Here is a 13,155-nt window from a genome sequence, read left to right on the forward strand (position 1 = left end):
ATTATTTAGTGATGAATTTTTAATTTGCATGTAAGTGGTTTTTTCAGACACTAATGGTACCCACCATTATGTTTTGCACTGGGTGGGGGCTTGGCTGAAAAATATTTTAAAGAGAGTACATTATTGATTTTTTTTTTTAAACACTGGACTAACTGTCCTGACTAAATAAGATAATTAAAAATATATATTATGAATAGCTATTACTAATAATAAGTGAAGTGACTTGATAAAATGAAACATCACAGCTAAGGGGCGTTGCTGTGCGACCGACCATGGATGTATTATATCAGAGACGGTCAACAGTGGTTTAGGATCTTTGATTAGATTAACGCAACCAACTCGAAGCCGAGCCAAGAGTCTAACCGTTTTATACATAACGACTTGGACGGACATTCCATGTGTCCACGCTGCTGATTGGACGAGCTGTAACCGGAAATGACGTCAACAGTGGCCGCATCACGTTTAATTTAAAACCGGAACAAACAAAAGAAACCAAAGCAAAGTTTAGCAGCTGATGTAGTGTTTTCGTCGAAGTGTTATTAAGAAATAAAACATACAGTGTGGGTGTAAAACAGGATACTTAAGGGACACTGAACAGCTGACATTTGGCTCTTTTGTACCCTAGCTTGGAAAAAGAAATGGACATGAAGATGATAGCACATTAGCCAAACATCAAGATTTTATGTTTTTATTTTATTTAGTAATCTCTTTAATTTAGGAAACCTTTAAGTGTTTATTTTTAAATTGTTTTGAGTCATGATGAAGGACTCCCATTCTGCTTTTTCAAGACGGAGGAGGAGGAGCAGCGGGGCGGCCGGGCTCCTGTATCCGCTGCTCGGTGCGTGTCTCTGGGCTGCGGTGGTCGGGTACAAGCCGGTGATCATAGTGCACGGTTTGTTCGACAGCTCAGGGGAGTTTATACATTTACAGCGGTTCATTAACGTGGTAAGTGGTCGGAATAAAGAGAGACTGTTTGAATGTTGTTGTTTTGTAGATATTTTGGAGCAAATAATATACGGATACATTTTGTTTTTCAGGGGTTGACCATGCATTATACACTGCAGAGGCCTTACAGCTTATATCCTCACCACGTTATCAGCAAAGCGTTGACCTGCACTATGTAACATGTATACTGCCACACCAGTCAACTTGGTAGAGTCAGAACATTATCTTGTGGTGTAAATTTAACTATTCTGCATTATTCCTGCTGCAACTTTTTGGTACATTAAATCTGTGGGAATTATGGCTGTGTGCAGGAGGTTTTATTTAGTAAAGTTGTCTGTGGTAATGCATTTCAAAATGCACAGTGAAATGTGCCCTGTCCAGCTTTACTTCTTGAATTATCTTATTCACTCACACACCCTTTTGAAACAGACACACTCATTGAGTTGAGGATGTGGTGAAGTTTTTGTGGGAGCTACGGCAAGGTTAAACCTAGAGTAAGTTCCTCTTTTCCCCTCTGCTATAGTGGAACGCTAATGACTGAAACCAGACTAAACAAATTACTGGAGGAAAAGAAAAACATCAAAAGCGGAAATTCAGATCTGGATCTGTCTGCTTCAGTTAGTCTGCGCTCCTGCCTTCTTACCAAACAGCCTATAATGAATCATCAATATTTAAAGCGCATCCTGATCAATTAGTAGCTAACATACCCACAGACCTTTGATAACAGTAGGTCTGGTTTTCCTTGATGCTGTTGCTTTTAATGTTGAGGTTAACGTGCTGTTTCTTGTCTTTGACGCTTCATGCAACAATATGAGGAATTACTTAAACACAGTCCCTCCCTACAAGCCCAGTACACCCTGTTTATGAAGTGAAACCATCTTTTTCTCTCTCATGCAGTCTCATCCTGGAACAAATGTGACAGTCATCGACTTGTTTGACAGAAGTGCCAGCCTGCAGCCCATGTGGAAACAGGTGGAAGGATTCAAGGCTGCTATTTACCCAATAATGCAAAACGCAGAAGACGGGGTGCACTTTATCTGCTACTCTCAAGGTCTGTGAAAGCATTTGTGAAAGTGAAATAGAGACATCAAAGAGGTATTTGCTCAAGATTATAAAACAGTCTTGGAATGTGTGTTATTTTTGCAATAACCGACCTCAGGGTGACATTTTATTCTGTAAATTGTAAATAGTTCACACTTTTATTTAAAAGATGGGGCTTTAGGAACTGTCTGTTTTATTCACTGGATATATATTTTTGTATGACTCTTGGAATTCTGCCCCAGTCAGGAGTTGGAAATTCCCGGCCAGCAGCTTGTAATTCAAACTGCTAAATGTTCCAGTTTGTAAAAACCAGGGGAAGAAATTAGATTTCTTTGCCCAACATACATTTAAATTATTCATGGACAATTGTTGCCAACCTGCTGGATTTTTAGTATTTATATGAGGAACTTTAGATTTCAAATTTTTGTTGTTGTCATTTTTCATGTTTTTATAGATTAAAGGTCATGCTATACTGAACATCAAACTGAAATGTATTTTCAAGAACATGAATGTGAAAAAAATCAATGGTGTGTAGTCTTTACAGTACATTGCAATTAATATATGATACAAACAACTAGTCGATTATTTGATTAGTTCATCGAAGATTAAAGCAATTTTCTGAGGCAGAAATGCTAAACATTTCCTCATTCCAGCTTCTAAATTATGAGGATACTAAGCTTTAATTTGATTTATTTTCTTTTTAATCACAGGTGGGCTGGTTTGCAGAGGAATCCTCTCCACTCTCTCTGACCACAACGTCCAATCTTTCATCTCTCTGTCCTCACCTCAGGCTGGGCAATATGGAGGTGGGTTCAATTTCAAAGGCTGAATACGTGATTATATTTAAAGCACATATAATCGATATTCTTTAAATAAGAATGTATCAACTGACAATGTAAAAACAGCATCATTATGTAAAAGGGTTTGCTCATTTTAGAAGATTTACCTACGGCCAGAAAGAAGTTGGTAGAGATCAAAAATAGGGCTAAAAGAGAGTGAATATTAGACTTACATTCATCATATGGACAGAAGGACGACTCCGGATTAATGATTATTTTGCTCCATAACTGCTGGATGTATAAAAAAGAAACTGCTAACAAGTTTACCACATAAACTTAAAAGATGATATGTCAGTGTTGTGTTCTGAAATTGTTTCCGCTGCCATCAAGTGGCCAAAAAAATCTGTTATCGCAGATTTACCATGGGAAGAAAGTTTTTTTTGTTTGTTTTTTCTCTCCATCTCTCAAACTTGTTCTTTGTCCTGCTCTTAATTTTTGTGTTTTCTCTTCAGACACAGACTACTTGAGATACCTCTTCCCACAGTTTGTGAAGTCCAACCTCTTCCACCTCTGCTACACGTCAGTAGGTCAGAGGATCTCCATCTGCAACTACTGGAATGGTGAGAGTCATTTGTATTCCATATTTTGTCAAACCTAAAATTTAGATATGCAGTGTAGGTTATATCAGATTCAAAGACAAGAGATTTAGTATAAGAGAGCTTCATAAACCAATGTTTTGAGATACTGGTTGTTTGTCCTCCTCCTCCAGACCCCCACCACAGAGACCTGTACGTGAACAGCAGTGATTATTTGGCTCTGCTCAACAGCGAAAGACCCAATCCAAATTCAACAGGTCAGCACATTCCTTGCGGGTAAAGCATGATTTATGGTTCTGCGGAGGCTCCACGCAGAGCTTTCCCGTAGCCTACGTAAGTGCCCTGAAAGTTTATACTTTATTACTGCGCTGGTGTGTGCGTCAAGTCAGCGTATGTTTGTGTAGGGAGTGTGTGGTAGAGCGAGGGAGAAGTGAGAGAGTGACTATGATTAGCTTCGGAGCGATAGCGACTCTAAAGTCATAGTGAGAAAAACAAAGTGTCTTCCCTGTGTTTTCTGACCACGGTCGGAAATCTTTAGCAGGAAAAGTTAACCCTCTCCTTGATTTCATGTTGTTTATGGAGAAGGAGAACCAGGAAATGGGTAGGGGAAATTCAATGCTGCCAAGGCACGATGTGTGTTGCCGTGATGTGTTGTTATATTTTTCGAGAGGTGCACCGTCAGGCTACGGCATAGGGTCCAGCCTAGGTCCGTGTCTCCACGTACCTATGTACGTAGCCATGCTTTAGATTTTCGCAGAAGTATAAACCACACTTAAAACTCATCCATAAATTTCGTGAATGTAACTATTAGTGGGTTTTTGTTTATCTCTGTGATGCAACAGTAACTTTGACCTTATGACTAAAAACAAATATCAGTGATTAAAAGAAGGTTGTTGTCTCCAAATACAAGAGGGCAAAGGGGCCATATTTAGTGAAAACAAACAAATAGATTTCATCACAACATGACAATATGTCAGACAAATCCATGACAGTATAACAAAAGATAACAGGAATAAACAACTGTCGCACACAAGCGGCGCAGACCAAACCTTCAGATAATAGTAGTCGTCATTGCTTGTAGTGCATGTACGTAGATAAGAAAAAAAATCATATCTGTATATAACAGACGTTGTTGCATCAAAGATGCATATTTGGACAATAGCCTACAGTTTCTCCTTGTGTAGTTGATTAACACTTCAATACAGGTTTCGTACTTGACACTGTTTTTACTCCCGAAATGTTACCTCTTGATTTTGTTATGTCACTGAAAAATCAATAAATAAAAGAAAATACAGGTTTCATCTTAAAAACAGACTATGAATCAAATTAGGAAGAAGTTTGCCTGTGCCTTGTGTCCAGAGATTTAACCGGTTAAGCTAGAGTTTATAGCAGAGCAACAGGTTGTACAGGTGTACCTGATAAAGTGGCCCCTGAGTGTATATTCACTGTGTTTTATGTCTCAATCTCAGAGTGGAAGAAGAACTTCCTCAAAATCAAAAAGCTGGTGTTGGTCGGAGGACCAGACGATGGAGTCATCACTCCCTGGCAGTCAAGGTGAGTCTTGTACATTCTATAAAAAAAGTTTTTCTACTTGTGGTCTTTTGATCTGGTAATAATGTAGACAAAACAATTTTGCGGCAATCCTTGATAAATTTGAGATCTTGTTGAAAACAATGAGCACATTATAATTATTTTTCGCAGTCATTTTCGCAGTTTGATAGTGAACGTGGTGCAATGAAATGTTTCGATTTTTCTACCATATACACTTGAGGCACACAGTACCATGGAACTGACCCTAAAATGCCTCTAAAACAACAGAGTTAATTCATTTAATTGAGTATTATTAATGCACTTCTGAACCCCTAAGAAAAAAACTTGTTGAGATTACGTTCTTTTCTCTGCTCCAGTTGAGGGATTATTTCTTCCAGTTTCCACTTTCAGTCAAACCTAATGTGGCTTTTACAAAGTCTCCCCCTCCCCCTCCCCCGATGTCATATGACACTTTCTATGCTCAGTTCACACATAACTAGGCTCTGCTAGATTTGCTTTTATTTGACTGTGGCTTATCGGATGACTCTCATGTGATGCTCACACATTATTCTCCTTCTGTTTCTCTCATGATATTTAGTCAGTTCGGATTTTATGACGACAACGAGACTGTCGTTGAGATGCAGCACCAAGATGTGAGTGAAAATCACACAACAGACACACATATACGACACTGTTTATAGTTTATTTCAATGCCCTTTTGTGATTGTTGCTAATACTTCTAAGACGCCAATAATAACAGCAGTTATGCAGTGGTGAAACAAAGATTTATCAAAAACGAACAGAACTTCTTACATATGTTTCATTGCAAACAAAGAACTTTGTCTTTTGTCCCAACGTACAAAATGACATCAACAGACAGTCTTTCCTTCCTACATCAGAAATAATTTGCCGTGAGCATCATTGTAGCCTGTTTTGCAAGATAAATGAAGCATACAAAATAAAGATTTCACCTTTACTAATATCCCAGTTAAAGATCTTTGTAGTGAACAGGAACATTTCACATTTATGTCTGATGTTTGGAGGTTCCCATCCCAATGCAGCAAATCATCCTTCAGTTGTGTATTGCCTTGGGATAATATACCTAGTTTAAATATGTAAAAAGGGTGAAACTTTAAGGATAAGAAGAATAAAAAGAAGGTCAAGTTTCAAATCATTTATTTTTTTCTGTTTCAGATGTATTTAAGAGATGTTTTCGGTCTGAAGACGCTGGCGGCTCGTGGAGATCTGATCATCTGTTCTGTTCCCGGTGTCCAACATGTGTATTGGCACTCGAATGAGACGGTGTTTCACACGTGCATGGAGAAGTGGCTGGTGTAGAACAAAACCCATTTACAGCACACACAGATGCACACACACAGAGATACACATGCTGCAGTTTTATAAGCTCTTAACTTCCACCATGTATAAAACTCTACAACTACTGTAAAGTATACTCGCAAACATTTGTGAGTGTACTCTTAAGGATTTAATCTAATTTTTTGGATTACACTTCTTAGAAATCACTTGGTAATCAAACAGTGTTGCCAGTGTCAGTTTTTCCTTGTACTTGCTGCTGGTGAGGTTTCTGTTTCTGTTGTACAATTAGTTTTTTATGCTCATCCTAGTAACGACTAGGTTACTTTTAAAAGAAATAGTTTAACATTTTGGGAAATATGCTTGTTAGATAGATACCACTCTCACGTCTGGACGCTAAATATGAAACTATAGCCAGCAGCCAATGAGCTTGGCTTAGCATAAAGACTGGAAGCAAAGGGAAACCACTAGCCTGTTTCTGTCCAAAGGAAACAACATCCACCTACTAGCACCTCTAAAGCAGACTAATTGACATGTTAGATGTTGTTTGTTTAAACCGTACAAAAGCTGAAGTGTAAAAGGAGGTTATGTGCCGGACAATTTCTTGGTTCGACGCATTTACGTAGTCTGGTCTTCACCATGAGGTTGCCAGGCAGGACGGTACTGCCCCCGGCAAAGAAATAAAACACTGTTAAACTGCACATACATATTAAACCAACAGGGTATAGTGTGTGAATTGTGCACTTTAGAGGTGCTGGTAGGCAGATTTTTTTGCCACTGGACAAACCCAGGCTAGCAGTTTTCCCCTGTTTACAGTCTTTATGCAAAGCTAAGCTAACCAGCTGTAGGCTCATATTTATTGTACAGACATAAGAGTGGTATCAATCTTCTTCTAGAGAACTTAAACTCAGCAAGAAAGTGAATAAGCATATTTCCCAGAATGTTAAACTAGTCATTTAATTATTTGTTTTAAACCATGTTGCTGCTGTCGAACAAGTCCAGCACATCTTCATCTTCTGAAGGTACTTTCTCAGAAAATTAGCACAAGGCACAAACTGTCAGAAGCAACAAATGAGAAGGCTCCCATAAACTTGCTAAAGGTAACTAACTAGCTATTATGTTATTACAGTCTTCAACGGTAAAGCAAATCAGACATTAAAGGAGCACTCTAGCACTTTAGTTTTGCATTTCAGTAAAGTATAGGGACTTGTAATGGCATTTTTCCATTACATGATGCCTGCTCGACTCTACTCGGCTCGACTCGACACAGTGCCCCATCCTCCATTTTCCATTGCAGATTTAGCCTGAGGCGAGCGTGGCTGGTCGTCATAGGGACGCAGCAGGAAACTGCCGTGACCTAACGCGACACACATACAGAACGTCGAAGGTGTGTTGTTTTCGACTCCCGGCATGTGGCTGTTACCACAGCCGGAAGAAAATTTTTGTTTCAAAAGAAGCTGGAGGCAGCAAAAAAACCCACAGCTGGCTAAACTATGAGCAAACGAGACGAGCAGGTACCATTTAATGGGAAAACGCCATAAGAGAGAGACTAAAGAGAGAAGGGTCAAAAATCTATGTAGCAGAGGTTAAGAGACATTTTACGGTTTTCACAGTCTTGACTAGTCCCTCACAACTGAAATAACTTGTGTAGAAAATTGGTGGAGTGCGCTTTTTTTATTTGTATGAAAGCGAGCCTGCATACATACAGTATATATATATGTATCCATGTGTGTGTCTGTGTGTGTTTTTGGTCACACATACCTCAAAACCCCACACAACACAACAGTGCCTGAGCGACGTTCTCTCATCTTGTCTACATGTAGAAACTCAATGCCCTGCTCATCTTATGATCCAGTAATTTATATCTCTTTATTTTTAACCCGAAGGGGCATGTTTTCCTCTTTGTTCTTTTAGAGTCTGCATCTGATCGTGAATATCATGATTATTGTCATTATCATGCAGTGCTTTGGAGCTTTAGTAGATTAAGCCTTAAAGTTTCCCCTCATGCCTCAGTGTTTCATGTCCCATACGAAGTGCTACGACACACTGCCTCTTCTGTAGTGATGGTGCTAAAATAATGATATGGAGGAGTGGATGTAGAGTGGCCGGAGAATGGCAGTGCTATTTTAGTGTTTACTTGTCCACCTGACTATTGTACGTGGCGCTCTTTACCTCTCATCGCATTTAGATATCTCAGGCCTTTGAGCTTTATTATTGTCTGTTTGTTGGAAAAGGGATTGTTTGTAGGGAACTGTTTGCATTTTATTGGATGTTTATGTACTTATAGATGTTTCTTTAAAGAAGATAAGCAATGGAAATGTCTTTTGTGTGATAAACAAGAAGTGAATTTTAATGGGTAAAAACATATGCTTTGCACAATGTTTAACCAGATAAAGAAAAGGGAAATGGTGAAGATGGGATGATTTTAACCGTTTTAAAGTTGTTAGATTTGCAGTATTATTTTAATATTGTTGCATCCTTTTGTTTAATGTATGTTAGTTGTACAAGTTAACTACATAAACTATGGATTTAAGGGAATGTCCTCTCTTTGTTCAGTTTTCTTGCTTTAAAAACAGTAAATGTGGTTATGGACATTTTTTTTAAACTTTCAGAAATAACTATTTTGACTACAATCCTACAATTTCTACTGTTTTTGGTCTGCAAGTGAAAATGTGTCAAATGTTGTCAATTCCTCAATAAAAGACAGTTTTGAACATCTTTTTTTGTCTTAAGTTATTACAATAGTAATAGATAGTCTTTGTCTATTCAGCAAACACCCTGCCATCTTAAAAAATAAAGTCGGACTTAACTGACTCTTTATTCTTCTTATTTCAGCGTATATGTTTCTGCTATGCTTGGATGGTTTATATTTGGTTTTGCTATTTTACTATTTAAAATTTACAGTTACAGTTTTTGACAACTTTATTTTCCAACTGGTCGGTATATACTGTATCTTTGCTGCAATTCTTTAACTTCATTTAAGGGATACTTATCAAAAGTCAGAAATGTCAATTATTTTATGTTTACAATTATTGTCTTACAATATCATAGTTATTCGATTCAAATTCATTTAATATTGGAAACTTAAATATCAATATCGGGCTTTCATTTTTGCCATAGTTATTACATTTATGCCAGATACCTACTTGAAAAATTATTGTTTTGATTGTTGGGAGAATGAAAACATGAAACATATATCTTATATCTATCTTATATATCGATCAATACATTATTATAATTTTACAGTGCTATGACAGAATAAGGATACAAAATAAATTTAAGAACATTAAAAAAACAAAACAAGCTAAAGCAACGAAAAACAAACATAACTTATTTTCCATCTTCTTTAGCATATTTATTCATCCAAACTACTTACTTTTAGCAACAGACCATTCTAAAAGAAAAGACTACAATTCCCTTCAAGTTTTGCGCACCGGAAGGAACCCACCAGCTCACCGGATATCTGCACGCGGCGCCTCGAAAAGGCCCTTTTCCGTCTCAGAGAAGTGTGGTACAGAACGGCAGACACAAGTGAGTGAAAAATTCACCTTTTGCCCGCTTCATATGTCTTCAAAAAGATTATTATTGGATAATTAGTAGCGGTACTGACTCCCGTTGTCCGAGAAATAAGAAATAAGCATCTCCGTTTTCCGTAATGTTGTTTTATTTGTACTAAGAATTTCCATACGAGCACAACGGCGCTTAGTGTTAGCTTGTGGCTAGCTTTTTAGCACATGTGGATGCGGCATGTGAATCAGCTACCTCAATACATCTCAGTACTTTATTTCACCAAATGTTGCGATAGTATACTTAGTATTGGCACGTTCTTAAAGTAGAAATTACCACCTTTTGTTCAAGCGTTCGCTAGCTTGTTAGGCTTACTGACCGTTGGCTAACGTTACGTTAACTTTGGAGAAGCAGGCTTCAACTCGGGCCCTGCTGTGAAAATGTGGCCGTGTTTTCGCCGATGTTCTGACCTTACATTGAATCATAATGTTATGTTCAAGTGTTATATGCTAAAGAGAGATATTTAGCTAGGTATCTGTATCATAGTGTGTAGCTACGTAACCACGGGCAGGTTACCATGAAAACTGGTAGAGCTTTGCAATGTAGCTAAGATATCTATCTAAATTGAGGTTACGTTCAAATATATTCAGAATTGATTAAATGTGACAATGACGGATCCAGTATTGCGTAATGTGATCAATATCAACCAGACCACTAACTACTATGTCTGCCTCATTTGTTAACCTAAGACAACCAGATGTGATGTGAAAGTTAATAATTTTTTTTTTAAATGGACTCCGTTAAAATATAAATGTATCTTTTCAAAAATGATGAGGTGCACACAATGCTAAATTAAGTGTAATGCGATTTGTTTTCTTCTTCTTGGCTTGAAGTGACCACCTGTTTGTTTTTTCATCCTCAGTGACTGAGTGGGAGACTGCCCCAGCTGTGGCCGAGTCCCCGGAGATCAAACTCTTCGGGAAGTGGAGCACTGATGATGTCCAGATCAATGACATCTCCCTGCAGGTACGCAGCAAGAGGCAGTTGCTGCTTGTGTCAATTGATTATTGATTGAAACAGAAATCTTAGTTTCTAAGTTTTTGTTTTCCACCCTTTAAATATTGCTTGTTTTTTTACTTTAACTTTATTTGCTGAAATAATTGTTTGTATTTGATGTGTTAATCGAGGCTAGAGTCACGCCTAGACACTGCCCTGTTGTCCTGGTGTGCTAGAGTGCTCGTAGAGGAAATGTCTTTGCTTATTCATTGGCTGTAGTCTGTTGTGGCCCAGTCAATCACCAACTCAGACACACCTAGTCTTCATACATACTGTACCTCAACAATGCTGGGTTAAAATCTGTATAAACCATGTTTAAAACGCACTCTGTACACTACAGGATTACATTGCTGTGAAAGAGAAGTACGCCAAGTACCTGCCACACTCTGGAGGACGTTATGCCGCCAAACGTTTCCGTAAGGCCCAGTGCCCCATCGTGGAGCGTCTGACCAACTCCATGATGATGCACGGCCGCAACAATGGCAAGAAGCTGATGACCGTGCGCATTGTCAAGCACGCCTTCGAGATCATCCACCTGCTGACAGGAGAGGTATGCGCCACTAACTTTACGACAATTCTCACTTGTGTTTAGTGTGTGTAGCATGATTAAAGCTTGAACTATGCTTCTGCTTAAAATTTACGCCGTGGCTACGTCGGTGGAGACACGGACCTACGCCGTAGCCTGACGTGCACCTCTCGAAAAATGTAACTACACGTTGCGGCGACAAACTGTGCTCAGCCGTGGCTTGGTAGAGTTGTATTTCCCCCTACACCTGGTTCTTCTTTTCCATAAACATGAAATCAAGGAGAGGGTCAACTTTTCCTGCTATAGACTTCCCGCCGTGGTCAGAAAGCACAGAGGAGACACTTTTTCTCTCACTTTGACTCTAGAGTCTGTACTTTTTATTTTTTTTGGAGATTAGATTGATTTTAATCTAGTTTTAAGTCCCCCAAAGATCCAACAGTTTGTACTGCTCGAAAATACGCTTGAGAGAAGATAACCGTAAACACAGTGCCCAATTCAGATTATGCTTCTTCTGATTGAATTTAACGAGAGAAATACAAATCAGCTGTTAATTATAACGCAGGCACCATTAAAGTAACTAAGTTTAAAAAAAACTGACAACAGTTGCTAAACTGTTAATGATACCTTTTTATAATTTGTGTATAATTGAAATGGTCAAATTCCCAGATTTGTAAATTAAACAAAACTTAAATTGTAGTTCACATTGCAGAAGTTACTGTCAACAGATGTCACTGAAGTGAAACCTGAAATACAGTAGAGACAAGAGCATTACTTAAAATTATTACTGTTGGACATACCACAACATTGAGCAGATTACCTTCACTTCATGCCAGGTTTCTGTTGGTATCCAGTGTCATGGATATATTTCTTGCTGTTATGTTGCAACATGTTGTTCATTGATTGAAATTTCCTAACTATTTTAAATGTTGTCCACAGAATCCCCTCCAGGTCTTGGTGAACGCCATCATCAACAGTGGACCCCGTGAGGACTCCACCCGTATCGGCCGTGCTGGTACCGTCAGGAGGCAGGCTGTGGATGTGTCGCCCCTCCGCAGAGTCAACCAGGTAACCACTCATTTACGTTAAATGCATGTTTTTCTTAAAGGTTGGGGCTAATCTTTGATTTAATGTGGCATTACAACAAAATCCTTGTACCTCAGACCAGGCAAAATGAGGTGTTGTGCTTTCACATAGCTGGTAAACTAATGAATTGTGCCCAAATATTACTTTTATTCGCAATTGCTGTAATAGTTTAAATACTGTGCACTAAGCGAGGCTAGAGTCACGCCTGGATACTTCCCGTTGTCCTGGTGTGCTAGAGTGCTCGCAGAGGAAATATCTTTGCTTATTCATTGGCTGTAGTCTGCTGTGGCCCAGTCAATCACCAACTCAGATACATTACACTACCAGCCAGTGTTTATTCCATTACACTACCAGCCAGTGTTTATTCCAAAGTTAATTTGTCAGTCCCTGATCTGCTGCTCTCTTGTCTTGTAGGCCATCTGGCTGCTGTGCACAGGAGCAAGAGAAGCTGCTTTCAGGAACATCAAGACCATCGCTGAGTGCCTGGCTGATGAGCTGATCAATGCAGCTAAGGCAAGTTTATCCACTTATAACATGATTCTGATAAACACTACAATATAATTCCTATTATTGCACCCTTCTGATGGTGAGAAACACAATGCAGTTTGTAATTCTGGTCCTGTTTATATTTATGTATATTAAATAGCCAATTTCTCCTAATTTCAGGGTTCATCCAACTCTTACGCCATCAAGAAGAAGGACGAGTTGGAGAGAGTTGCAAAGTCCAACCGTTAAACGACAAACTTTCTAACAAATAAATGTCAAAATTTCTTCTGAT

At 38.7% G+C, this 13,155-nt stretch overlaps 2 protein-coding genes and 2 non-coding genes across 4 annotated transcripts; all 4 read left to right on the plus strand.

The window, feature by feature from the left end:
* Positions 1 to 449: 449 nt before the first annotated feature.
* On the plus strand, positions 450 to 8,923 carry ppt2b (palmitoyl-protein thioesterase 2b). The gene is made up of 8 exons (XM_039819896.1): positions 450 to 945; positions 1,843 to 1,996; positions 2,697 to 2,792; positions 3,278 to 3,385; positions 3,535 to 3,618; positions 4,831 to 4,915; positions 5,490 to 5,544; positions 6,086 to 8,923. Exons 1-8 carry the CDS (start codon positions 757 to 759, stop codon positions 6,227 to 6,229), a joined length of 915 nt encoding a protein of 304 aa, XP_039675830.1. The 5' UTR covers positions 450 to 756; the 3' UTR covers positions 6,230 to 8,923.
* Positions 8,924 to 9,640: 717 nt separating this feature from the next.
* Positions 9,641 to 13,154, plus strand: rps5 (ribosomal protein S5). The gene is made up of 6 exons (XM_039819911.1): positions 9,641 to 9,736; positions 10,635 to 10,738; positions 11,109 to 11,318; positions 12,231 to 12,359; positions 12,792 to 12,890; positions 13,044 to 13,154. Coding segments are annotated over exons 1-6 (612 nt in total). The 5' UTR covers positions 9,641 to 9,735; the 3' UTR covers positions 13,113 to 13,154.
* LOC120572120 lies at positions 10,894 to 11,026 on the plus strand. Its single transcript, XR_005641375.1, has one exon. It is a non-coding gene; the product is annotated as a small nucleolar RNA SNORA3/SNORA45 family (small nucleolar RNA).
* LOC120572119 lies at positions 12,564 to 12,695 on the plus strand. Its single transcript, XR_005641374.1, has one exon. It is a non-coding gene; the product is annotated as a small nucleolar RNA SNORA3/SNORA45 family (small nucleolar RNA).
* Position 13,155: the final 1 nt, after the last annotated feature.

This window comes from Perca fluviatilis, chromosome 13, assembly GCF_010015445.1.
Source record: "Perca fluviatilis chromosome 13, GENO_Pfluv_1.0, whole genome shotgun sequence".
NCBI classification, from domain to species: domain Eukaryota; kingdom Metazoa; phylum Chordata; class Actinopteri; order Perciformes; family Percidae; genus Perca; species Perca fluviatilis.

Bases quoted from the DNA above. Each gene is read 5' to 3' on its own strand.
- ppt2b (XM_039819896.1), top strand. From the start codon at position 757: ATGATGAAGGACTCCCATTCTGCTTTTTCAAGACGGAGGAGGAGGAGC. The intron at 1,997-2,696 runs GTCTGTGAAAGC...TTTTAATCACAG, and splicing joins CTTTATCTGCTACTCTCAAG to GTGGGCTGGTTTGCAGAGGA. The intron at 2,793-3,277 runs GTGGGTTCAATT...TTTTCTCTTCAG, and splicing joins TCAGGCTGGGCAATATGGAG to ACACAGACTACTTGAGATAC.
- rps5 (XM_039819911.1), top strand. The intron at 11,319-12,230 runs GTATGCGCCACT...TGTTGTCCACAG, and splicing joins TCCACCTGCTGACAGGAGAG to AATCCCCTCCAGGTCTTGGT. The intron at 12,891-13,043 runs GCAAGTTTATCC...TCCTAATTTCAG, and splicing joins AGCTGATCAATGCAGCTAAG to GGTTCATCCAACTCTTACGC.